Below are 26,789 nucleotides of genomic sequence, written 5' to 3' on the forward strand. Positions count from 1 at the left end.
GTATATGACGAGTATATAACCATGTAATCAGATGATGCGGGATATTTTAATATCCCTCTCACATGTCATGTCAATCGAATGAGGAATGACATGTGAAATTTGACGAATGAGAGGCTGCACACCCAAAATAAACCGAACAAAACCCGGCTTTTGTACCATTTAGATTGTGCTACCTGAAAAATTAAGTCAGCAGGCGAAGAGATTTTTCACTAAATGCTTGTTAGCAAATGAACCCAGCCAACCTGTAGTTAACATACATGCAATTTAGAGGGTGAGGATGACATGTGTGCACCACCTCCACGTCACCATTACCATGCTGAATAACTCACAATCCTCTTCATTTAAAAGAAAAGGGATAAGCTTTCATTCAATCCTCTCTTATCTTGAATTTGTCACTTCAAGAGAAAGCAACTCGTTAGGGAAACGCATGAGATCATTCATCTGGTCTATTCACATCAACAGCCGTTGTTATTCCATGCTTCTGCTAGGGACTTAAGTGGTCTTATCCTTCCACGGCAGACAAAATTCAAAAAAGAAGAAGAAAAGAATCGATGGATTTACCATGGATTGCCGCTAATTCCTTGACGAGGTAACCAAGGAAAAATTTGGGAACTAATCACTTAGTAGCGTTGGATTGAATGAATGGTAAAACAAGATTGTGAACCGAATTCGTCCAAATCAAGTGTGATTAGGTGGCCAAAATAGAGCTGCAATGAGTGAATTAATCGGGCCATTGGACAATCCGTATCGTTGGGCCATGTCGCCAGGCAGAATTGCTGGGTGAATTATTGTCTGGTGGGCTCCTGTTGGGCCTCCAGTCAAGCAAAGAGGACCCATCTAATTGGTTTCTTAGTACTTCATTTTGGTCATTTCGATATTCATTGTTCGAGAGAAGGCAACAAAAGTGCGATCGAGACCTAAGCCAGCCATCGTGAGTTCTCGAGGAAAACCCGACATCCCCCGTGACCCTTTTAGATGCTGCTGTGTGACATGCATCTTTGTCGCCGAGGATGACGCGGCGCTCTCTTCCTAAAAGCGACGTTCCTCGAGGCTTTCGCTTCGAAATCCCTAAAAAAAATCAGCCTGAAATGGTGGACTGAATTAGGATAAGCCTTATCGTCCTAAAAAAAAGCAGGCAGGACTACATTCCTTGATATTGATCTTGTCACCATCCTGACATTAACGTAAGCCAATGTCTAACCTTTTCATGTCCAAGAATATTTCAACTTCCTGTGGTATCTTGACTAATAAGTGATTAGCACGATCTAGAGATCTTACTCATAAAGACCAACAATTTTTATTTGCACCCCAATTTTTGTTGTCGGACCAATCCGAAAATTTCCGCACGCTTTCATGAGGGAAATTTTATGATAATCGCACCGAATTGAGGGCAACAAAACACAAATTTTCAGCCCACGGAAGAGGAAAATAAAATGGGGCATATGGATAAGTTTTCAATTTGGCTTTGAAGACAGATGACAAAAATTTGTGGGCCAAGAAAATTTTCTTGAAGAAGAAAACGTGGCCATGTGAAAAATGTTATCAACTATGATAAATGGGAAGCAGATTGCCACAAATTGAGGTGAGAGAGAGAGAGAGAGCTATCCAAAATCTGGTGTTGGCTTGGTCCTACAGGGTCCTTGAGAATATGCATGGCCTGCCCTTTTTGCAGAGAGACATTCAGATATTGTTTCCATTGTCTGTTACTCCACTGCCTTATCTGCCTCTGCTCCATGTACCACACGCTATTCTGAGGTTCCATGGGACTGTGGATTGGAAAGCAGTTGCCATTGTCATTGGATGGATGAATTAAACAATTTCTCAAGAAGTCATGCCCAAATTACTCACCGATAACCTGGGATTGGACTGATTCACAGCTCACGTAACAAACACAAATCGCTTCCCAAAATTAGTACTTGACATTAGAGGTAAAGTATGTCTGGTAGAGCTTAAAATTATCATGTATGTTGAGGCACATTCAAAAGCCGGATTAAAAAATGCCACATGAAATTTAATTAATAATTGACTTTCATACCAGATGCATATAGGATTCATGATCAAGTAATATGAGGTATTGATAATGCACAAATTACTTATTTAAGCGCCATTTATAAGTCTGATTTTCTGCCGAAGAAAGACTCGTAGAAAAAGTACGAAAAGAAAATTATTTTAATCTTATGAGGGTACTGCCACATATTGGACATGGCCTTCAAGGGAGAACCACATATGAACTGTGGATAGGGTTGGGTTAAAACGGTCCGTCAAAATATCCATTAATGCACCCTAGTTCGTGACGGAACTGGCGAGAACAAGAACGAAGTACCATACACAGCCACAGTTCTAAAGAGGCACGTTTACTTGTAGGATAAAAATAACCTGACTTTTTAAAATATTAAAAAAAAAACCCCATGAATTTATTACTATAATAAGTTCTGCGGTTTATCTTTATTAGGTTCACTTCTTAAGTAATTTCAAAATCATACATCATGACATTAAGGCTACTAAAGATGCATTTGGCAACTTGCCGGACATTAAAAATTTATAATTTTTCATTCTCAAAAGTAGATTTGAAATAAAATTCTATTTGGTAAAATTTTTGTTCTCGGAACAAATTTGTGAATCAAAAAGTAAAAAAAAAGTTGATTCATTTATTCTTGGGAATAATTCCATAATCAAGTCAACAATTTTTTTCTTTTTCTCTTATTTTCTTCTTATTCTTCTTCCTTCTATCTTCTTCTTCCACTGCTGTCGCTGCCATTAGTCGTCAATGACCAAATGGGGGAGGTCCGATTGATAACGTTCCTAGTCAGCAATTTTATCTTTTGTATCTAATTTAAGATATTGTTGATATTATTCCCGTAATTTCTCTACTTACCTTAAGCATCCTCAATCATCCCTAATTTATGGTTCTTGTAATATTTTTATATACAGTTTGTACAAAAGAGATCAAAATATAATAAAATAGAAACTACGATTTCTTCATGGTATCAGAGATGCAAAAGGCGTAATCCGCCTTACAATCCTCAAATCTCTTTCTCCTCTCATTCTTCATTGACTTTCTTCTTCCCAAAGAAAATGTCGACAGGCTCTAATCCATCATCTCAGTCATCTTCATCTATCGCATCTCCTTCACTCATTATCTCAAACATATCCAACTTGATACCCATCAAATTGAACAGCTCGAACCATCTTCTTTGGCGTTCTCTTTTCGAACCAATTCTCAAAGGTCACAATCTCATGTCTTACATTGATGGAACCTCCCAAGCGCCTGCTTCAACTGACGAAAATTACAAGACATGGATTGAAAAAGATAAGATGATATTCTCCTGGATCAACGCTACTTCGTCTGAATCTACACTTCCATATGTAGTTGGCGCTACATCTGCAAAAGTCGTGTGGGATGTCCTCGCTCGTCGCTATGCCTCTCTCACTCCTGCTCATGTAATGTCTCTGAAAAGACAATTACATCACCTCAAGAAGGGCAACCTCACCATGCAAGAATATCTCCAACAATTCAAAACTTTAGCTGATAAACTCGCAATTTGTGGATCTCCAGTAAGTGATGATGATCTCCTATTTTCATTCTCGATGGATTGCCTGCTGCTTACCGCTCCTTTGTATCCTCTATTCGTGTTCATGCTCATCAAACTTCCATCACTATTGAAGATTTACACAATTTCCTACTCTCTGAAGAGCTGAGCATCACTGATGATTTATTATCCAAAACTACTACTGCCTTCATTGCAAACTGGCAATCTCAAACTCTTTCTCCTGGGTAGCACTCATTCACACCTCGTCTCTATAGGGGTGGCACTAGTTATAGGGGACGCAACATGCGTCATTCCAATCGAGCTGGACTTCTCCCTACTCCATCATTTCGACCTCAAGGTTGTCAACTGAATACTAGTCGGCTAATCTATCATATCTGCAACAAACATGGCCATAGTGCCATTGATTGCTATCATCGCATGAACTATGCATGCCACGATCACAATCCTCCTGAAAAACTTGCTGCCATGGCTATTGCACCACCTACTAATGATGGCACTTGATATATTGATACTAGCACCAGCCATCATATTACAGTCGATCTGGGTAATCTCTCCATCTCCGCTCCCTATAGTGGTTCTGATGAAGTTCAGGTTGGAAATGGCCAAGGTTTGTCTATTACTCATGTTGGTTCCACTTCTCTCTCACTTCCCGTTTCTTCTATGCATTTAACTAATATACTTCGTTGTCCTCTAGCATCTACCAATTTAATTTCAATTAGTCGTTTTGCTAAAGACAATAATTGTTATTTTCTATTTGATGATTCTTAATTTTTTTTTGTGAATGACAAGTTAACGAAGCAAACTCTACATCACAGTTGGACTGAAAATGGGCTTTATCCTATGTGGTTCCCCAAACCTTGCTTCAAACCTCAAGTTTCATTTTCTTCCCGCATCAACTCCTCCACCTGGCATCATCGTCTTGGCCACCCTTCTGCAGCTATTAAAAATCTTATTTTTAAATAGCTTCAAATATCAAATAAGCGTGACAACTCTCTCTATCCGCATGTCAGTTAGGCAAAATTTGCAAGTTACCATTTTCGTTGTCTCACACGCGCACTCAAATTCCACTTGAACTGATTCATTGTGATGTATGGGGACCAGTCCTAGTGTCTTCTATTTCAAAATTCCTGTTTGTTGATGATTTCTCTCATTACAACTGAATATTTCTTATGCGCCATAAATATGATTTTTACGAAATTTTTATGGCTTTCAAACCACAAGTTGAAAATCAATTTAACCATCGAATTAAATTTTTCCGCTCCGATGTTGGTGGCAAATTCACTAGTGATGCACTTGAATCTTATTTTCATATTCATGGCATTCGTTATCAATTTTCCTGCCCACATACACCTGAACAAAATGGTGTCTTTGAGCGAAAACATCATCACATAGTTGAAACTAGTCTCACCCTTTTAACTCAAGCTGGTATGCCTTCTCACTTTTGGTTTGAAGCCTTCAATACAGCTATATATCTCATCAACTGCATGCCTATTATTTCTCAAATTTCCCCATATCAACAATTGTTTCAACAAATTCCTAATTATTCTCATTTACGAGCCTTTGGATGCCTTTGTTATCCCTAGCTCCGTCCCTATTGTTCTAACAAATTGGAGTTCCGCTCTTCTTCGTGTTGTTTTCTAGGCTATAGTACCTCTCATAAAGAGTATCGCTGCTATGACATGTGAAGTCACCGAGTTTACATATCTTGTCATGTCAAATTTGATGAAACTATTTACCCGTTTATCACAAGCTCTAACTCTCCAAAATCTCCTACCACTTTACCCTCACTTGGTCCTATCTCCATCTAGCTACCATCAACCTCCGCCCCCACAAATATCGCATGGGTTGATCCCATCATTAGCCCCGCCAACAGTGTTACCTCTGCTTCACTAACTATAGATGAACCCCAATCTCCTCATTTACCTTCTTCTATACCACCTACCACCATACCACCTCCCACCCACACTCATCCCATGATCACACGTTCTCAACATGGTATCTTCAAATCAAAAACCTTTACTTCTCGTTATCCTATCGCTTTATCTTCTTCTCTTCCCTTAGAGCTGACGTGCTACACTCAAACTTCCAAATTACCTGAATGGTGAAAAGCTATGGATGAGGAATTTAATTCCTTACAAGAACAACACACTTGGTCCCTTGTGTCATTTAATCCAACCATGAACGTTGTCGGCTGCAAATGGGTTTATTGGATAAAACAAAACCCAGATGGCACCATCAGTCGCTACAAAGCTCGCCTTGTAGCAAAAGGATTTTGCCAACAACCTGGCATTGACTTTGTGGACACTTTTAGTCCTATTTTAAAGCATACTACTATGCAGGTCATTCTCACGTTGGCGGTCACCTATGGATGGGCGATTCAACAACTTGATGTCAAATGTGCATTTTTACACGGCGATCTCCAAGAAACTGTATATATGGCTCAACCACCACGCTATGTTGATCATGCTGCTCCTCATTCTATTTGCTTAATGCACAAATCCATCTATCGTCTACGGCAAGCACCTCACGCTTGGTTTGAAAAATTCACAACTTGGTTCGAAGACATTGGTTTTTCAACCACTATCTCTTTTCATTTACTGGCTCTTTTCATTTTATCGGATCCGTCATGGCTCTCTACCATTATCTATCTCTTATCATATGTTGACGACATTATTTTAACAGAAAATGATTCTAAAGCTATGTCTGCTATCGTTGAGGAACTTCGCCACTCATTCAAGATGAAGGACTAAAGCCCTTTGACTTATTTCTTGGGCATTCAGCTTGTTCGACGAAGCCCCCATCATATATTCCTTAATCAGGCAAAGTATATTCATGACCTCTTATATTGCACCAATATGTTGGACTGTAAGCCTGTTTTCAGTCCAACTACCTCGAATAAACTCGGTCATTCAAGCAGTGACCTTGTCTCAGATCCTACACTATATAGGAGTGAGTGTTGTTGGAGCACTTCAATATGTTACTTTCAGTCATCTTGACGTTAGCTATGCTGTTAATCAGGCTTGTCAATTTCTCAAAGCACTCGAAGAACACCATTGGCGTGCTGTAAAGCGTATCCTTCGCTATTTGAAAGGCACAATCTCTTATGGCATGCAAATTCAACCTGGTCCTATTTCTTTACATGCCTATTGTGACGCTAATTAAGCTAGCAATCCTTATGATCGTCACTCTACTAGTGGCTATTGTTTATTTCTCGGGGCCAACCTTGTTTCTTGGAGTGCAAAAAAGCAACCTACTATTGCATGTTCTTCTATAGAGGCCAAGTATCGTTGTCTTGCTCAAACAGCTCCTGAAATTCAATGGCTCCTCTCTCTTCTCCGAGAATTACGAATCTCGCTCGCTTGCGCTCCCGTATTGTGGTGTGACAATATCTCTACCATTGCTCTAACTCGAAATCTAGTTTTTCATAGTCACACTAAACACATTGAAATAGATTGTCACTATGTTCGTGAATTGGTGGGTCGCTAGTTACTTGACATCCATTACATCAACACCTGTGATCAATCGCAGACATCTTCACCAAAGGACTGTCATCAGCAAGGGTTTGTCTTTTACGGTCCAACCTTCACATTGTTGACAATGCTTCGCTTGCGGGAGGGTGATAACATTCCTAGTCAGCAATCTTATCTCTTGTATCTAATTTAAGATATTGTTGATATTGTTCCCGTAATTTCTCTACTTACCTTAAGCATCCTCAATCATCCCTAATTTAGGGCTCTTGTAATATCTTTATATATAGTCTGTACAAGAGAGATCAAAATACAATAAACAGAAACTACAATTTCTTCACCGATGACCTCGCCCGAAGGCTCACCGGGCCAAGGGGAGGTCCAAGCTCGTCTTGCTAGTGGTCAAGCGAGCCTCGCCTAGGCCTCCCTTGGCCATCGACGAGCCTTGCCCGGGTCTTCCCCGGCCACTAGAAAGCCTTCCCTAGCCGGGTGAGGCTAGACCGAGCCTAGAGCTAGTGAGGTCAAGCCCCACCGCGACTGGGCGAGGCCGCTCACCTAGCTAAGGCTCAACCGAGCCTCACCTAGTTGTCAATGAGGCTCGACTAACGAGGCATGGCCTCACCAAGGGTTGATGACACTCCGACGAGGTCAATGGCCAAAGTTTAAAGAAGAAGAAGGGAAAGAAAAGAGAAAAACAAAAAAAGGATAAAATTATTAAAAAAAAAATTAAAAGAAAATGGTTTGGTATAGAAATTTTGAGGATAGGGTCAAACGCAATTCTATTCCGGAATAAAAATTTTGAACAGTTACCAAGTACCTTAAAATACTTAGAAATTGTTCCCGGGAGCAAAATCAAAAAAATAATTTCTTATTAGACATTATTATCGAAAACAGAAAAGTCACCAAACTCGCCGTAAAATTCTCTTGAGAATCCAATTTTGAAGTAAAGGTACGATGTTCTATTGTTTAATTATTATAAAATAATATTAGTCATCTAGACTATTTATTGAATTAACTTGTGCACTATTTAGTTAGTTCTTTTAAGTCATTGATTCACATCATATCTTGAAAAGCAATCTGCATCTCTTCATCTTCCTCTATATAAGCCGTAGATAAGAAAAATGACAAAATAAAACTTTGGGCTGCAAAAGTTAGTTTCTTGATGAAATTATTAGGAGAACCAAATAATAGAATTTTTCTCCTGTAGCTATTTTTGGAGTTGTGATATCTTAATGCATAATTTAATGTTGTCGCATAAGTTATTTAGATGTGAATCATAAAAGCTTACATATTAGGTTGAGTTTGTTTATCTTGTCTTAGCATATTTTGGTTTTATTGTTTTTTGCTAATGCAAGTCTACCTAATGTCGATATCTACTCCAAAGTATGCCTCCATTGGGAAGCACATTGAAAAATCAATTTTTTTTGTCAGAGTTGTGCTTCCAGAGTTGATAACTGGGCATCATCCGATTGACAAAAAATTGAACCTTTGTTGAGGATGACATGGTTGACATAAATGTCATTCGGTAAAAACTATACTTGGTAAATGATTTTTACTAATTTTCTTTTTATAAAAATCAAACTATTTGTCAACAAAACTCAACAATCGATAGCAAGGGTGGCAATGGCTCGCCAGCCGCTCATTGGTGGCTGAGGCAAACTTAAGGTTTTCAACGACATTTTTGGAATTATAAATGTTGAGTGAGGGCAAAGCTGGAAAAAAATTATTTACATTCCGGAAGCCCAGCATTCCAAAGCACCATCGAGCCTATCTTAAGTTAAAAACTTTAGAGAGCTCTAGAAGTGCAATTGCATCTCCCCAAAGTACCCAAAATTTTGCCAAACAATAATTATATTTGTCCAAGGAGTTCTGGGGCTTCAAAACACACCTGAAAACATGGAGATGATGAATCCCAATCACGATGGGCCGGGACCCTTGCTCTCTCTCCTTTTTGAAACGCGAGACAGATTAGGCTTATCATAGGGATCGGAGAAGGCAACATTTTAGAGAAATGAGCCTTCTGATTTTTGCTGAAATGTCAAACTCTTTTTGGCTTTTGCTCACATATCTTTTGTATACGTTAACATCGTTGATCACGTCCCACGCCCCATTGGTTTGTGCATGTATGAAAAATATAACGGAGTGTATGTTATCAACAAATCAGACTTCATGGAATTTTTTTAATTGTTCGAAAATTGGAGGTAATTTTATCCCAGGTTGAAAGTTTATGAGTCTTTCTAGGATTTGACCCACTAAATAGAGTACTCAGTAGACACTAGATTCCGATGAACAGGCAGAAATACATGACACCCCTTCCTTTTTTTATTCTTTTGGGGTGAACGACCAGATGTTTCAGTTCAGTTCCTTATGATGCATGGGCCTTGATCTCCACAACTTCATGTCAGGACAGAACATTCACGATTCCGCTTGCTGAATGAAATTACACCTACAGCGAAGTGTACAATGTGGGAGTCTCGCTCGTTCCCCTATACATTGCTTTGGCTTCGCCAGTGCCAAAGGCCTATCCAAGGGATCGCCCAATTCGATGTATGTACCGAATCATCATTTTGTTGAGAAAAAATAGAGTTCTCCGATGTCCTGCGTTCCAGAAATTCAGCCAGAGCTCTCTCATATTGAGGTACAAAGCAGGGGTTTTTCCGTCTTATCTCTTTTTGTTACCAGTTCGTAACAATGCGTGAAGAATCATCGAGGGTCAAGGTAAAATGTATACATTAGAAAATGCAGACCAATTTCCAAGGAATCGGGTTATGACCTGTCAAAGACGAAGTTCAGCAAAATTTGAAAACGGTTTGCAAATAGGGGACTGCAGGAGGAGAGGAGAGGTTAATTCTACTCTACTACTATTAATAGTTTTCCCAACACTGCAGATAAGGTAAAGCAACACAAGGTACAAATTATCATTGAAGGTACTCTTTTGTAACATACATCTGTGCTGGAAATCTGACTCCGGTTTTTCAACTCCAGGGCCGCCCCCCACCATAACCTCTACCACGATCTCTGAATCCTCCATGACCTGTACAGTGGGGGTGCAAGAGAAGCCGCACTCAGCAACAAAACCATGGTATAACTTGCATGAGTTTTTATTTTGGAAAACCAGAAGTGTTTTTCTTTTTCTTTTTTCCTTTTTCTTTTTTTTTTTTTTGTGGAAGAGGGGGAAGGGGGGTTGTTGTTGCTGGGTTGGTTTAATATGCATGTGCATTTGTACATGTAGTTGGGACCTTCTGGCTGGTTTTTCCAACGTACTCATTGAAAATACAAGAAGAAGCTCAGAAAGAGGGGTCATTTCATGACACAAGCCATTGACTCTCAATGGAGGAACCACTACACAGTAGTTTCCTCTAATGGCTCAACACTGACGTCATGTATCACCTGTGGAACTGGGGAAAATTTACCCCAGAGACATGGTTCTCGATGACTGCAGGCTTAGACTAACTGACCATCAATCAACAACCTGAAAGAGACCATCCAGCTTCCCTTAATAGAGACCATCCAGCTTGGAGTTCCAAATTGCACTTCTTCTGACAGTATTGACTTGCTCCGCTCTCACCGAGATTGCAGCCCATTCAAGAGAACCACCTCTAAACAAGCCTAAGAACACTCTCTCTAGCTCTCACTCTCCCTCACACACAAATGCGCAAGAAGAAGAAAACAAAGGAAAAACAGGGATTTCACAGTAACAAACCTGGAGGGGGAGGCGCAGCACGCCCCATGGCCGCCAAATCAGGACTGACCTTCTGCCCAGCTTCCTCAAGGATGGAAATCAATTCTTTTGCAAATCTCGCATTTGCAGCTGTGAAGAAAGTATATGCTGTCCCTTTCGCCCCTGCCCTTCCAGTACGACCAATGCGGTGGACGTAATCCTCAAGTGAGCCAGGAAAATCATAATTGATCACGTACTTCACATCCTTTACATCTAAAAGGTAGAAGAAATGGTAAGCTCTTGCTTATCTAAGGGAACCTGCCTATCCATACAAGATCATGAAGGAAGGACAGCAACATGCACATCCTATTGGAAGACTTAACTATATTAAATAAAGTAAAATAGATGACACAAAGATGCTTGCTAAGGTGGAATCATTTAATGTGAAAGTGTCTTCAGCTCATCAACTAGGTCAAAAGCACCAGAGTATGCAAAGCTAACATCAAGAAATCCATGCATTGTAAATTAATGTCCATGCCACAACCAACTACTTGCAAATCAGAAACAACCAACAAAGCGTGGAGAACAAACAGCTACTGCAGATTCAGGTACCATGGTAACTCTTGCATTAAGTATTGAACAAGAACACAAACCTAGACCACGTGCAGCAACATCGGTTGCAGTCATTATAGGACTTTTGCCCGCTTTGAACTCAGAAAGGACCCAATCCCGTTCTGCTTGACTTTTATCCCCATGGATTGAGAGAGCTGGCCAACCATCCATACGCAGTTGCCGAGTTATCTGATCACACCCTTTCTTCGTATCCATAAAAATAAGTATTCGGCTTCCATCCATAATATCCTCCAGCAAATTTACCAATCTGTGTACAAGACAAATAGCTTTTGCTATCAATCAATCTTATATGATGTAATCAAGTATATAGAGAATATTAACTAGTAAAATGCATTCCCTACTTGTTATATTTTTTATTTTCAGGGACAATATCAACAATCTGGCGTATTGCATGATTGGCCTTCAAATCTTCAGAACCAATTATCACCTGTGAAGGGGAAAAAGAATGGGACGTTCAATCCAACTAAACTGGACAACATGCAAGAAAAGGGGATGGGGAAAGATCGTCGTAACCTTCAGGTATCAAGTGACCCACTATTTCGCCACCGTTCCTGTTGCAAATTTGATTGAGGTATGCTATATTAGGTGACCCACTATCTCACCTTGTATGCATTATAGAGGAACTGCCTTGCTAAGTGTTCCACCTCCTTCGGCCAGGTAGCACTCCAATACAGAGTCTGACGATCTGGGCGAATCTGCATAAATGGCAAAACCAATATAACAACACCATAGTATTAGTCCCTGTGCAGGTGTTTGTATGTACCATTGTGCCTGAAGAAGGAGAAAAGTAAGATTATGCAAAACACAAGACTAAGTGGCTCCAGAGAGAGATGAAAATCTACGTAGAATAAGGATACAGTCCCAAAAATAGTGACAGAAGATAAACCTGTGAAACAATTTTCCTTATCTGAGGCTCGAACCCCATGTCTAGCATCCGATCAGCTTCATCCAATACGAGGTAGGTTACTCTTCTCAGGTTGGTATGATGCGACTCCAGCATATCAATCAACCTTCCTGGTGTAGCAATCACTATTTCGACGCCTGCGGCACGATGACAAATGACAAGTAGAATTACTTTTAGGACATAGGAGACTCCCACACTTTGAAAATGGGGAAAAAGAGAACAAATTCAAGTTCAATTACCAAAGGATGTACAGTTTATGAAAGCCGCACCTCTTCAGATCAGCATAACTTTAATCTAATCACCACCTACCTTTCTGCAGATCACGCACTTGAGGTCCCTTCGGAACCCCACCATATATGCATGTATTTTTTATCCTTGATGATGCACCGAATTTTGTAGCTTCCTGCTGTATTTGAACAGCCAGTTCACGGGTTGGGGCCAACACTAACACAATGGGGCCATCTCCTGGGGCTGATGAGAAAGAGAAGTTAAATGAGGCAGGTTGTAGATCAAAGAGGGTTAATGAAACGGAACTCCTCAGTAAAACACTCACCCAAAATTGGCTGCGCATTAACATGGACAATTGCAGGCAATAGGTAGGCAATTGTCTTTCCCGACCCTGTTTCGGCAATACCAATTAGGTCACGACCCTTAAGAGCCATTGGCCATCCTTGAGATTGAATTGGCGTAGGTTCAACAAAGCCAGCTTTTGCAATTTCTTGCATGACATAATCTGGAGTATATGTGTAGAAAGTAGCAATTAAAAAGCTGTACTGAGTCTTTCAAAGTAACAGATTGCTCAATAGACAAATTAAGTGCTTCTATGGGACTTGAAAGATGTACAGTGGAACAACGCACAGAAGCCCTGTATTCTCTCCTTTAGTGTCATCAATGAATATGAGAAAATTGCTAAATACCCAAAAGTTTTGTGAACAGAACATTGAGACCAGGGACAGCACCATGACATTGTCCATAGCACATTTTTCAACCAACCATATTGCCCTTTTTAGAATAATTTGGTATGAAAGAGATCTCAAATCAATAATTTGACCAATCCTGCATTCATTTTGAAAGTATTCATGAATAGATGAGAAATGAAAATATTTCACCATTTCTACTTCAAACCCAATTCTGAAACTCACCATGGAACATATAATAAAAGTTATAAGGACAATCCACTGAATTAGAAGTTTCACTAATAAGATGGATGCTTGCCAATAGAAATCCAATGTGTAGACAACTAAGAAAACTAACCTGGAAAGCCAACATCTTCAAAACTTTTAACAGGCTTTGGGACATCTCGGCCCTCCACAGTAATTTCCCTTCGTTTCCTGTAATCCTCAACATCTTTATCTGACATAGCAGCCACCGACGGTGACTCGATATAGAAGTTCTTCTCGAAAGGAGTCAAACCATCCAAATCCGTCCTCCTCGGTGACTCACCACCATCGTAATCCTTTCTACCTGCTGAAGTCCGGACTGGGGCACCATAGCTGGAAGCTCCACCAAACCCAGAATCACTGCAAAAAAAAAACACAGACAATCACAGTAAACAAAAGCCCATCACAACATCCGTTTAATGAACTTGCCATCACAGGCCGCTAAATTCCTTCAGCAACAAGCCTAAGCTAAAGAAAACCGTTACATTAATCGATCACGGTCTTCAGAAATGCTCAAAAATCACACCAAAGACAACATTTCCGCAAGGCTCCGTACAGATCATAGAAGTCCAATTCACCATCCGCAAGAAGCACACTCTAATGGGCCGTTAAACGTCAACGGGAGCAAAGTTCGAAAAGCGAACAACACAATAGCTAACCACGACCATTCACTACTGCCGAGCGAGCTCAACTCCACGGGGGAACCGAGAAGTCGCCCCGAACCACAGAATAAAGTCGAAACTACAACAACAGCGAACAGGACGGAGCTCTGCGGCAACTCCTCACCGACCCCAAAATCCGCTCGAGCCTAAAAGCAATCGCCGGCACGAGGGGAGCAACTGAATCGTTTACCTTCTCCGGTCGCGGTAGGAGGCGGGGTCGCCGGACCGACTGTCGTAGCGGCTCATGCTGCTGCTGCTGCGTCGGCGCCGCCGCGAATCGGGAGGCGGGGGAAGGCTGCGGGATTAGGGTTTCGCGGGGAGCGGCGGCGGGGGGGCGGGATTTTTGCCGGAGGGGAGAGGAGCGAAACGGAAGAAAATCAGAGCGACCGCGAAGAAGAAGACGAAGAAGAAGAAGAAGGAAGAAGATGAAAAGCAGAGAGTGGCGTGTGGCTGCGGCCGCGAGTCGGTGGTTGGCTCCTGAGCCCACCTCCGTCCAACGTCCGATCGTTGGGACTCGTAGCAGCCCGATTTCTCCAATTTATCATTTTAAATCTCTTTTTTTTTAAAGGCATGGCCTATGAGCTAAAATAAATAATTTCTTTCTCGTTTTCCCAACCAAATTTTTAGATTATTGAAATCACAGAAAATTATGATAGAAGTTATATGCGAAATTAGGTTGTGAAAGCTTCGAATTCAATTGAACAAGACGTATATATCGAAGGCCAATTCGATAGACTTGTATATGCTCTAATATGCTCCAGTAAATAGTTTATGGAATGAAAATTAGTCAGACTCGATAATGATGAACAGCAAACACTTTATAAAATAAAAGTATGCGCATTGACATTCATAATTTTTCTAAGCAATGCAAGTTGAAAACTTAAAAGTAAAATATGCGCAAATAGTTTAAATATAAACTTTTTTGTAGTGAGGTAAGATATTTGAGCTCGAAAGTTGTATGTATTCATATTATAGGTGATTAATCTGGCTACATTTGATTTGTTGCCCACAAATCGCCCATAGTAAAACTTACATGTTCAAGATTTTGGGGTTGAAACCAGCCGTCATGAACCCCACTTGGGCCAAATTTATAACCAAATCGCCTTGTCGGGACCCACCCAAAAGTTTTCATGCCGCCTACTTAATGATCGCATCCACTTCATAATTATATATTAAAGAAATGATAATGTGTTAGGTCATTGGATGACGATATTATCACATGTTACAAGGAAAATAAAAGAGAGTGAAATTATGCAAAGGAAAGTAGAAGCTGCGGTATCCATGGATTAAATAAATATGTAAAATATTCTTATTATTTGATTTTGTTAATTCGTGCGTTCGTTCTCAAATCACTATGTTTAAAAATAGATTGTTAAATAAAAACTTTGGAAAGGGAGGTAGGAGGTCACTTCAAAACATGAGCATCTTTTGCACTGTACAAAAGAAAGTAAACTTTAATAATTTGATTTATTTATTTAATAAAAATTATCACATATGATTATACATTAGAAGAACATGCAAATAAACAACATAATCAATCAGAAGAGAATATTTACAAATTTTATAACTTGCCATGTTATTATCAATAAAGAAAATTTCAGGATATATTTATTTCATGAAAGATTAATGATTTAGAAAAAAAAGAAAAAGAAGAAGGTATTTTTCTTCCCTCAGAGATGACATCCAAACAAAGAATTTTCCTGGGCAAAAAATCAAGGAATCTTCTTTAAGAATTTTCACGAGTATTTTTGCCGACCCAAAAAGAAAAGAAAAATCACCAAATCCGGTTCTTTCGACGATTTCTAGAAAAGGAAATTTTCCTGTTCCTCAGAGACAAAAAAAAAAAGGACGCAGCTTTTTTAACGCAGCGGCGGTCGTCTTCATCCTCCTCGAGCTAGGGTTCCCAATCGGTTCTTCATCTTCTTCTCCTCCTCCTCTCAGTTTCCTTCGATCCGCCATGCGGAACGCGCGTTCGAGATCGGAAATCGCAGGCTGACGAGCGACAGTAGGCCGTGCAGAACCGACCCCGCGCTTGCTTTCTTCCGATTCCGATGTCCTGAACCTCCGAGGTGGTCGCCGGATTCGAGCTGTTCCGATCGCCTCGCGGTCCCGATTGCCCCGGCCGCACCGACGCGAGAGGGAATCATCCCGCTGCGGGTCGGGAAATGGCGGGGAGGAATCGCGTGCTGCGCGAGCCGTTCAACGGCCGGCGCGGCTACCTTCCCGAAGGCCCTTACGTCCGCGGCCCGCCGATGCCCCGGCCGCCCCCTCCTCCCGCGCTGCTGGAGGAGGAGCTCGAGATGCAGCACGCCGAGCTCCGGAGGGTGCTGGCGGATAACCGGAGGTTGGTCGAGGACCGGATTGCGCTGCAGCGGGAGCTCGGCGCGGCCAAGGAGGAGATTCACCGGATGAACCTTGTCATCGGGGATGTCCGCGCGGAGCACGAAATGCACTCGAGGGATTTCATCGAGAAGGGTATGAAGCTCGAGGCCGACCTTCGCGCGGCCGAGCCTTTGAAAAAGGAAGCTGCGCAGCTCCGCTCCGAAGTTCAGAAGCTGAATAACGTGAAGCAGGATCTCGCCGGGCAGGTTCAAACGCTGACGCAGGACGTTGCTAGATTGAAGGCTGAAAATAAGCAGATTTCTCTCTTGAGGGCGGAGATTGATGGTCTCAACCAGGAGCTCATGCATGCTAGGTTTGTATGCCTTCGCTTATGGCGTTCTGGCTGAAACCTACTCTAATATGCAGTATATGGCTTGGAGTTCATTTGGTAGTTCAACTTTATCAGATGTTGAAAGAAGAATTTATTTCTGTAGATCTACTATCGAGTATGAGAGGAAAGCAAACATTGAATTGATGGAACAAAGACAGGCAATGGAGAATAATTTGGTTTCTATGGCGCGGGAGGTCGAGAAGCTGCGTGCAGAACTTACTGCTGGTGATGTCAGATCGTGGGGTGCTGGTACGGCATCCCGCCTTCCCTTTTAAGCGTCTTCTTTGATATGAGCACGTTTCTCTTCTTTGGTTTTCCTTGGCATGATTGCAATTATCGATGAATTAAAAAGTTTCCTAACAAAGTCAATTTGGTGCATTCCTTCGTTGTATGGTGCCACTTCTGCTTTTGCTGTTATGTTTTGTGTATTTTGATCCAACATAATCTAACTGTCTCGGTTTGTGGTGCCTTCAGGTGGAGGACCATACGGGAGGAAATTTAACCCTGGGGAAGGGAGTTTCGCTGCACCATATGGGGATGGCTATGGTGTTCACCTGGTTTGTGACCAATAAATTGTCATTGTCCCATACATAATTGAATTTATAAAAATTACTTGTGGATATGGACAAGAAATTTCTGCATATTGTAGGGTTAAAGGTTGATAATTATATTTGCATCATTTAACATGCTGTCCCTGTGTTTGGCAGGGTTCTGGTAACGGTCCTCTTTATGGTCCTGGATCTGCTTCACGGGGAGGACATGACAAGCCTCGCATTAATCGTCGTTGAGAGTCGGACGGTGATTGCTGTAACTGAATATGCACGGCATGTCATTTGCTGGGCAGTTGAATGAGTTAACGGGAGGGAAGGCACAAATTTATCAATTGGCACACCACATCAATAGTCTATGATCTGAATGCATCGTTAGTATCTTTAACTTTCTATCTAGGAATGTCATGTTACTGTTTTATAGTTTCAAAGGACATCAGTTATTGTTCCTTCATGTGTGTTTATGAGATAAATATGAATTCTCTGGAATCTGTGTAAACTCTCAATAATCGTTCAGTTTTAATGTTGCCTTTTTTTAAATGTCGGATATGCACCTTGGGTCTTCATGTACTACCTTCGCAGTGGAGGTCTAAGGTCTGATAAGCTGTGTATTTTGCAAACTCATTAGCTTGAAAAGTCTTATTGGTTGGTTGGTTTCTATTGGGAGCCTGTGTCTCACAAGTCAGTTGAGTGGGTGTGTATCTAACTTGCTGGATTTGGACATCCATAAGAAAAGGTGTCACAGAAATTGAAAGCTGTTTTGTCCAATATTATACCACTAAGTTGATAAGGAAGTAGGCAAAGTTTTCTCACTAAAGGCATTATTGTTCAAGATGCTGCAATCAGGGTCTCTGAAGATTCAAAATTTTCCTGGAGACCCATTTGTGGTTCTTATAGGGGATTTATCCAATTAATTGTTTACTTGACTGGCTAACAGTCTGACTTCTATCTAAAGAGGACTTTAGCTCTTTGTGGAGAGGTTTTTCTTGTAATGAAGAGCATGAGTCAATTAGCCAATAAGTTCTGGAGATCTGCAGGCTTAGAATGGCTTCAAGTACCACTCTGTATATGATATAAGCATAAAAGCCTTTTGGATGTGCTTGTACCTGAATAGAACTTTTTAAGGGAGTTTATCTGGAATTCTGGTGCTAGTTGCAGATATGCTTTGCAGTTGAAAATTCTGATAGTTCGGTGTTTTATCAAATGGTATCATCATTAGGAGATGCATCTCTGCAACTTTATTGCAAGGTTTGCACTAGTGGCTTACAAGTATGAGGTCGCAGTGTAAACTTTTTCCTATATGGTAAGAAACAAATGGAAAGGTTAGAACATGGTAAAGTGAAAGAACAAGTCAAGGTCTCTTGCCTTAATTTGAAGTGTTTTTCTCTTTGACCATTTTAGGTAGCTATTGGAGAATGCTTCGTGCACATTGTGCATGGCATGCTTACTGGAGATGACTGTATTATGATTGACTATAGTGCAGAAGTTGTTAACTTGTTTTATTTGTAATATCTACCAAAGGGAAGTTTAGTAAGCTCCAATTGAAGTTGGTACAAGAAGGGGTGGTGTCCCATTAAGCATGTGAACATTTTGGTACTTAAGTTGTTGAGGTTGTCTTGAATTGCTAATAGATTCGAGTATGCTTCTTTGGTCAATGAATCATTAGTCGCATGAAGTTGATGAGGATGCTTTTCAGGAACTGGCACATTTTGAGTTTTTCTCGCCTCATTTTGTCCATCAGAGATAGTGAAATAGATGATATCACCTTTTCTAGGATAACACTTTCCACTGGAGATGTTGAAGAGACAATGGTCCAGGTTTCTAATTAGGATTTCTGCTAGAGTTAGTTAATAGTGGGTTATGGTGGAGTTGCGAGAGTTCTACTTAAGCAAAGCTGGAGCATGCTGTGATCCAATGGGAGAAACAGGCAAGGATGGTCCGATACCCTGTGTACGCTTCTGTGCATGCTGAGCAGAGGAGGAGCTTCTGTTGTTGATTTTGGAACTCTGGATACTTGAGAAGAGCATCTAAGGCCATTATCATTCCCGTAGGATGTTTGGGCCACATTTATTGTGGCACCCCATCTAATTTGATTGCACCATATCCTTGTTCTTTCTTTTTCCCAAGACTCTACCTGGGCACATCAAAAGTTGCTTCTTTGTGGATTGAGGTGAACCTGCATTATCTACCAAAATGCTACAAACTGGATTGAATTCCACCTCCTATAGGCAAGTATTCTCTCTTGAACGTGGATGCCACAGACATGGATTTCGTACCCTAATGTTTTCAGATGATTTATGTTAGCTATTCATCAGCTGCTGCTTTGTCATCCTATGAGCTGTGTAATCCGTTCTCTTTTTGGTTGTGCGCCATATTTGATATGCTCCTGCTGGTCAGTTTTGTCATTCCACCAGTGTTTAAATGACATATGGGTAGAGATTAGGAGCTTTCAAGATTTCCTTGTAGGATGGTGCTTGGAAAGTAGTTTGGGAGTTGTGCATTTTGGGATGCTCCTAAGATGTTGTTGCTGGTCTGTTAGGCATATAGATTTTAATTTCTAAACTTGGCTCTCGGCAGATAGACTCAATGGTCTTCTTATCTGAATAGCCTTGAGACTGTAATCATTGTGCACAAGTGCATTAGAATTCTCAGTGTCAATACTGTACTAGACACTGAATGCTGAAATATCCTCTGCTTCAGCACTTAATATTTGGCAATAAATGGAGCCCCTTGAGTGATTAACAATATTATAGTGGATGGTGCACATTTGTGGAACTGTCAAATAGTTCTCCAAGATCATCTCTGGGAAGGAATTGTCCATAATTTGGCAGAAGCAAGACTTTTCTTTTGGCCAGCAGGCAGAAGCAAGATGAATAGGACCATTAATGTAGTAGGGTATGGCTTTAGGTTGAAATAGGTGATGCTCCCTTGGTTCTCGGTATGGGTTTTCTTTTTTTAATCGAGCAGATTGCATGGAAAATTGCTTCCAGCTACGAGGACAAAATATCTAAAGCTCCTATTATTGTAGTCTATATATGCCCATCGTTTGTAAATATGTTTCTGGTGGAGTCACCATTTGCAGCAGCCTTTTTAGTAATGATAGGTGTCATGTCACTTTTTCCCTAGATTTGAGTATTGGAGCCTCCTGAAATTCCTTCAGTGTTCGGAACCTCTGGAGAACAAGAATATTGTTACATTTAGGAACTCGCCTACCAGTGCTTCTTAGACTTTCATTTTATATTGGTATAGCTGCACGCATTTTGTGAATGAGACAATTATAAGTAATCTACTACAAATTAGTTTGAAGTTTCTTCTAGAACCATGAGTTCTCTTGTGGGTGAAACAGCATCTCATGACTGTCTCATCCCACTGTTGAGCAAGATTGTAGCCTTTTTTGGTCAGCATCAGCTTGAAGGTCTTGAGTTTTTCCTTCTAAGTATATCAGAGGATATGCCCTTTTCAGTATGGCTACTAGTTTCAGTATAAAAAAGAATGTGATCAGGTAGATCGAGCTGCATGGTTACATCGTTTCAGTCTCATTGAAAGTACTGAGGACTGCAGTTATCAGGCTTTTGGAACAGTCTTGTGTGCTTGTGGCTAAATGTTTGGATAAATAGCTTTTTCATGTGAATAGTCTGGATGTCCCCTCATCCCGTCGACACCTTCTTCTGATGGTATATCTTTAGAAATAGAAGGTTATCGAGTTTTTTTATTTTTTATTTTCATAGATAGTTTGCTGGGTAATATTAAAAGCTTTGATTATGAGTAGTGAAGTTTCACTAAATGCAAATGGTAGCATTAGCTTAGTGGCCTATGGTCCGTGGACAACTATCTACATAATATGCTTATCTTTGTTTGGCAAAAGCATTTGTAGTTTACTGCTGCTATCACCAGTAATATAAGTAGGCAAGCACCTCACTTAAGCAATGTGATCCAAGCTACGGCAGCACCTGGATTGATTATTCCAATTCAGGCTAGAATTGTTAGATCACTTTGTAGTTACAATTTTGTACATGGTCTTTACATTCAATTTCTTTTTGTTGATACCTTCTTCTCTCTTTGGGTGATATCTGTATTAGATATTTCAGTGATACTGGATGTGTTAATGATCTATTTGCTTATTTCTCCTAAAATTGTCTTGTGCATATTTGCAGATGGAGAGAATTTCTTGCGATGCCTGACTTGGAGGGTGTCACATTTTTCTGCTGGGGAGCCCAACGGGTTGGATGTCCATCCAATGACTATAGGTTAGACCTGAACCAATTGAACTTGTGATAATTCATTTTCACTTTACACCCATCATTGACAATAATAGGAAAATCCTATCTGATCTACAACCAGAAAGAAGTTGGTTAATGGGGATGCCAATTTTTTAATAGATCCTTTGTTCTTAGGAGCAGTGAAACTAGGAAACATTTTTTTGGCAACTCTCCCTCCCTCTATTTCTCTCTCCTTATATGCATAGAAGATCGATGAATTTAGCCTGAGTGTGTGATGAAGACATTCCTATTCTGATAATTTGCATTCTTTAACTCGAGATGTACGATATCATTTGGTGCCTTGCCTTAGCATCTCAAATTTGCTCCTATAGTTGCTATATACAATTACCTTGTTCTTTTCTTGAATTGTCACCTAAGACAATATTCTATGGCTGATATCTTTTTGGTGCCTTATCCTCATTGTCTGTCTTCTTGTAAGAGTTGATATGGGGCAATTTCAAAGATTTGTCATCTTAATGCATCCTGATGTCCATCTTGTGTGCTTTCTTTTTCTAAGTCGAGATTTTTTCTTTTTCTTGTTCAGCATAGTGGAAGAGTTCGTTGGGACACCGTTGCACTGCTCGTAGACGGCATACACACTGAAAAAGTTGTTCATACTAGCAGAGGGCATCATATATTCAGATTCTTCATGGGTGAAATTGCCACATGAATACTGGTAGGATTGAGGCACAATGAGGTGCCTCCAGAGAGGCAATTTGATGAGGCAGTGATGCAGTGACTGTGTTTTTGGCTGGTACTTTCTCCTCGGTCACTGTCTATTTGTTCTCATTTTTCAAGTCGGAGAAATCTATGACTTGGAACTGTAACGGGAGTTACAACTTACTTATGCCTTATAGAGGTGGCCATATGAGAATAATTAATGAAATGTTTAGCAATTTTCCCTCTAGGAGAGGACTGGACCTTTGCCGGTGGATGAGCATTTTTCACCTGTAATTTGTTGACGTTTCCAATTAGTTTAGACTCGAAACGCATCTATTGTGTTTTCTCTGAGTAACGAGATGAAATCCCGTATCATGCTGGAGAAATTCTCATGCTGTTATTCAGCTCTGCAGACAGTCGGGATGAATATCCATCACGTAAATCACGGAGTCTCATGGTACTTTAGGGCAATCAACGTTGTAGTGTCCAGATTTGCATTGTCCGTAGAAACAAAAAGGGTAGCGTAGGAATTTCCAGGAGATGTTGTCAACCCCATGGTTGTGCCGTGTGGGAGTTGTTGCAGTTGAGTAAATAAAGAGACAACGAGGTTGGTCAAATATTGTTCAATAACGCAATGTGAAGGTTGATATAAGATAAGTTTGGCCATAAGAAGAATTTTACAAGATTTAGGACAAAGTATGAGCTGGGTTATGTTGTACAGAGGGGGAAATGCGCGGGTCATGCATCAATTTCGCATGGATTATGTGACCGGCGATGAGTCTGATCCCCGAGTTGGACGAGAAATTGTCTGGGACCTTGTCTAAAATGGAGCTATGGATTGGAAATTTGGGAGCGCAACAACTCGACCCGATCAACGTGCCCGATTCAAAAATGCGTCCGTCATTTTGAAGTAGGGTATCATTCATGATTCACTTTACAAGTCGTTATCCGGCAAGATTATTCAATGATCGAGGATTTTGCTATTGCTTTATTTTATTCCTCGGCATTTTTGGGCCAAAGATTTCCGCTGTAAATATTTTTGCACCACATATCTGATGAGATCAGATCAGGTTTTACCTTTTTTCACCCAATTTTACCACTGGAAATCTCTTCGACTTCCTTGTCCATTGCTCTAAAATACCATCTGTATCTTATCTTTTCCTCTCTAATGTACATTTGAATCTTTTATTCCATGTTATGTACGTACAATGTCCACATTTGTCCCTACTTTCCCGGTCATGTCGTGAGTACAGGTGGAAGGAATATCGACCGCCTTCCTCTTACCGGAGTATTGGTGTCGGGAAAGTGGCCGTCGCCCAAATCCCCGACACTGCCGTCTTGCTTTACGTTGATAGGGTACTTGACTAGGTGGACGCCTTCCATGTCCACCACTTCTTCACTGCTGTAGATTCTCCACATCTCCTCTCCGATGGAGCGCATCCTCTCCACGCATTGCAAAGTCTGAGGTTCTTGAAACATCTCTTCGGCTTGCCTAGTGTGCTCGTACCAAAGCGACATACGGTACGCATGTATATCTCCACGAGCCATCTGGTTTTCGCTGTCTTCCGTCTGGTAACACCCGATGGCGATCTCCGTGTCCCTTTGGCCAGCCATCGATCTTTGGTTTACATTTGCGGATCCGATCAAGAGGTAGGTATCATCCACTGCAAGATACAGAACCACCACCAGACTGTAAGATGGATATTTGCAGTTTAGGAAAAGCATGGCTATAAGACTTATTTTTCTCTATAAAGATCATCCATTAAAATCACAAATCATTATGATATGAGCAACTATAGTTTTATATGCCAGAAGGTTCCAATAATAATAAGTATAAGAAGAATTATCAGATGAATGTGTAGTGATACCTATCATGAGCTTGGAATGAACATAAACCATGAACCTCCTGTGCTTCTGAGCATTCCAATAGTGCGTCGCAGGTTGCGGAGAAGACTGAGGAGCCAACTCGTCTTTAACTTCTTCTTCTCTGTTTGCGAGGCAGAAGAAGTTCAAATAATCTCTCGGGTGCCCTGGTTCGCCGCTTTCTTGAATTGCTTCTCCGATCAACTTATAGATCATTGCCATGGTTTGCCTAGTCCAATGTAATATGTCCTGCACCGGTTCGCTTTCAGGCAATCCTTCTGGCCACATTGGTATCACTATGTATACGGCGAATCTCTCTTTCGCTTTTATCTTGTTTGCCACCTTCAGAGCAATTTCGATCGGGATTAGATTTGAGCAACCACTGTTAGTGTCTCTCTCCCATAGATTTGAGCCACCTATGAAGTACTGGTTCTCGATGTATATAAACCTCTCGGCTCGCCTAATTGCTTTGACATAAGCTTCATGGATGCTTTTCTCCACAGTAACAGTTCTGAACATTTGGCTGGTCGATACATGGTCAATTGAACGGAAGATTTGCGCATTCCAATCCCGTTCGGCTGAAATGCTGCAAGTAGTTTCTGGAGCCAGATTCTCTATGGTAGTGGCGGGAACTAACAGAGAAGGGTCGCATTGCTTGGTCCATCGCTGCTCGAAATTGGTCAGCACATCCCAAGCAGCCTTGCCCATGATACATGCATGAGTGTCGTGCCACGGTGCCCTTGGCCCGCCTTTTTGAAGGTTAGCTCCTGAAATGTTTGTTTGGTAAAAATCCTGGCGGTGGAGCTCCGTATTGAGTGTGCGAAACAAAGAATGTTCTTCCGTATCAAATCGGCCAGCACAGAGGTCTACTCCCCCTAGAAAACTCACAAGCTCTCGGTTGCTTGGATCATTGTGCATCGGCGCATCAACTGTAACAGTCTTCTGGTGGTGAGTAAACAAAGTAGGGAAGTTGTTATTTAATCTAGGGCATAATCTGCACACAACTTCGGAGTGCCTAAAGTAATCGAGGGCATCTTCATCATGAGTGTCCATTACTCCCTTGTTCTTGATTATATGCAGTGATGTTGTGTCATCCCAAAGCATAATTCTCACTGCTACACCTTCCTCGGCCTTTCGCTTCAGCAATTCGCCTAGACTAACTCCAAAAGCATGTGGAATGCTCGTTTCCGGGTTGCGGACCTGCAGAGGAAAAATGTCAAACTCCTGAAAGGTGCAGGGCACAAGGTGGCGTTCTATGTTTTCACTTACCAGAACCATGTTTGGGTTGAGAGACCAGCTCGCAATGTAAATCAGATGCTTTGCACCTTCAATGGCCTCGAAGATATCCTCCCAGAGCCTCCTCGGAGTCCAGCAAAAGCCAAATGGAGGGTTGAACCCAGAGAGATGATGAGCATCTTGATAAAGGGTGACTTGGCAATTCGATCTCTGAGGGAATGTGGCATTCCTAAGGCCGCTGAATTTGCCATCAGCAAGTATCTTCGACCAGCTTGGCTCTATCTCTGCTGGTTTGAACCACAGCATTAGCTGAAGTTTCAATTTCTCATTCTGCTGACCATTTTCCATCTGAAGAGGCAAATCCCCATGAATCAAGCTAGCTTCATTTAGTAACTGATCTGCCTGTATATGTATCTTTCCCAGGATTACACAGCTTGCTCTCATCGTGATGGTGATGGCTGAATTGAATGGATGAGCACAGAGGATCCGAAATGTTTGATTCCATATACGATCACGTTTTTCGCTAGTCTTGGCTACTGTTTCATTGTTTATCTTGATTGTCACGTGGACGGGCCTTCCATATGCTAATATACACTGCATAATTTGAACTTTGAGCATTAAAAAAACGACAATCACGTAGCTTGAGATCAAACGCACCGTTATCATAACACACAAACAAAACTAGAAATTCTTCTGGGTGTCACGGAAAAATTCTTCCAATTCAACTGTTTAAGACATTTGCAGATAACAATGCAATTCAATCTAAGTTGCGGCTTTGATCACTATAAAGACTTGGGCAAAGAATTTGACCACCATCTTTGTCTTGAGCATCAACAACAATTCTTGATAATCCAACTGAAGAGAAGGAAGAGCTTGTGCACAAAGCTATGTTTCTATATTCCTATATGGGGAGTCATTAAGAATGAGGCCAACAAAAAAAAAAGGCTTGGATTGCGCAGCCATCTGTAATATTCATTTTCCTTTTTCTTTTCAGTTCATCATAACTGAGTGGATACATTTCTCGCCTACTCTGCAAGTAGTCGAGCCGCTAGGCTAGATGTGATTGATTTTATGCTCGAAAAATATTGTTTTCCATGACAGAAACCGTCAGCTGCTCCATGGCTGTAGCTTTTACAAGGTGCACGTGAAGGGGTACGGTTTATATGTTGGGATTTATAAAGCAGAAGCTTTGAATGCTAGGATCATAATCATCATGTGAGCAATGCGATTTGGTACACGATATACTTACGCTGAGTGGGAAAAACGGCGTATAAGTTGTCGCATGGAAGATGGTAGCCTCCAATGTCCCGTGAAGAAGCCTGTTCTTTCCCTCCATTCCTCAGGCCTTGAAAATCGAGAGAGAGAGAGAGAGAGAGAGAGAGATTGGGGTTGATTTCGGTCGACGCTGGACGTGAGAAAGAAAATGTCGCAAAAAATGGGATTCATATAAGAAGCAAAGAAAACCAAGAACG

General features: G+C 41.1%; 4 protein-coding genes across 9 annotated transcripts; 2 read left to right on the forward strand and 2 right to left on the reverse strand.

Moving 5' to 3' along the window:
- The first annotated feature begins 3,108 nt into the window (after nt 1-3,108).
- On the forward strand, nt 3,109-7,067 carry LOC120289233. Of its 4 annotated transcripts, none has more exons than XR_005547152.1 (3): nt 3,109-4,158; nt 5,891-5,980; nt 6,234-7,059. XR_005547152.1 is itself a non-coding variant. In XM_039304001.1 (3 exons), exons 1-3 carry the CDS (start codon nt 3,238-3,240, stop codon nt 6,291-6,293), a joined length of 468 nt encoding a protein of 155 aa, XP_039159935.1. In that variant the 5' UTR covers nt 3,109-3,237; the 3' UTR covers nt 6,294-7,061. The 4 variants fall into 4 exon arrangements, 1 of the variants encoding a protein (XP_039159935.1); XM_039304001.1 differs by having other exon boundaries at nt 3,109-3,555; nt 6,234-7,061; XR_005547153.1 differs by lacking the exon at nt 5,891-5,980 and having other exon boundaries at nt 6,234-7,067.
- Nucleotides 7,068-9,651: 2,584 nt separating this feature from the next.
- On the reverse strand, nt 9,652-14,555 carry LOC104423028 (DEAD-box ATP-dependent RNA helicase 20). 2 transcript variants are annotated; one of them, XM_010035486.3, is made up of 11 exons: nt 14,229-14,555; nt 13,471-13,736; nt 12,770-12,949; nt 12,526-12,687; nt 12,199-12,353; nt 11,915-12,007; nt 11,654-11,739; nt 11,333-11,559; nt 10,722-10,952; nt 9,965-10,052; nt 9,652-9,791 (listed from the first exon to the last, which is right to left on the reverse strand). In XM_010035486.3, exons 1-10 carry the CDS (start codon nt 14,282-14,284, stop codon nt 9,994-9,996), a joined length of 1,515 nt encoding a protein of 504 aa, XP_010033788.2. In that variant the 5' UTR covers nt 14,285-14,555; the 3' UTR covers nt 9,652-9,791; nt 9,965-9,993. The 2 variants fall into 2 exon arrangements, with proteins under 2 accessions (XP_010033788.2, XP_010033787.2); XM_010035485.3 differs by having other exon boundaries at nt 9,725-10,052.
- Nucleotides 14,556-15,861: 1,306 nt separating this feature from the next.
- Nucleotides 15,862-22,465, forward strand: LOC104423029 (protein FLX-like 3). 2 transcript variants are annotated; one of them, XR_721323.3, is made up of 6 exons: nt 15,862-16,733; nt 16,855-17,000; nt 17,226-17,308; nt 17,459-17,673; nt 21,454-21,546; nt 22,103-22,465. XR_721323.3 is itself a non-coding variant. In XM_010035488.3 (4 exons), the coding sequence occupies exons 1-4, from the start codon at nt 16,204-16,206 to the stop codon at nt 17,537-17,539; spliced, it is 840 nt and encodes a 279-aa protein (XP_010033790.1). In that variant the 5' UTR covers nt 15,862-16,203; the 3' UTR covers nt 17,540-17,919. The 2 variants fall into 2 exon arrangements, 1 of the variants encoding a protein (XP_010033790.1); XM_010035488.3 differs by lacking the exons at nt 21,454-21,546; nt 22,103-22,465 and having other exon boundaries at nt 17,459-17,919.
- A 745-nt stretch (nt 22,466-23,210) lies between these two features.
- On the reverse strand, nt 23,211-26,691 carry LOC104423030 (phospholipase D alpha 4). Its single transcript, XM_010035489.3, has 4 exons — nt 26,567-26,691; nt 25,351-25,911; nt 24,087-25,281; nt 23,211-23,882 (listed from the first exon to the last, which is right to left on the reverse strand). Exons 1-4 carry the CDS (start codon nt 26,651-26,653, stop codon nt 23,455-23,457), a joined length of 2,271 nt encoding a protein of 756 aa, XP_010033791.2. The 5' UTR covers nt 26,654-26,691; the 3' UTR covers nt 23,211-23,454.
- Between the last annotated feature and the right edge of the window lie 98 nt (nt 26,692-26,789).

This window comes from Eucalyptus grandis, chromosome 10 (assembly GCF_016545825.1).
Source record: "Eucalyptus grandis isolate ANBG69807.140 chromosome 10, ASM1654582v1, whole genome shotgun sequence".
Classification (NCBI taxonomy): domain Eukaryota; kingdom Viridiplantae; phylum Streptophyta; class Magnoliopsida; order Myrtales; family Myrtaceae; genus Eucalyptus; species Eucalyptus grandis.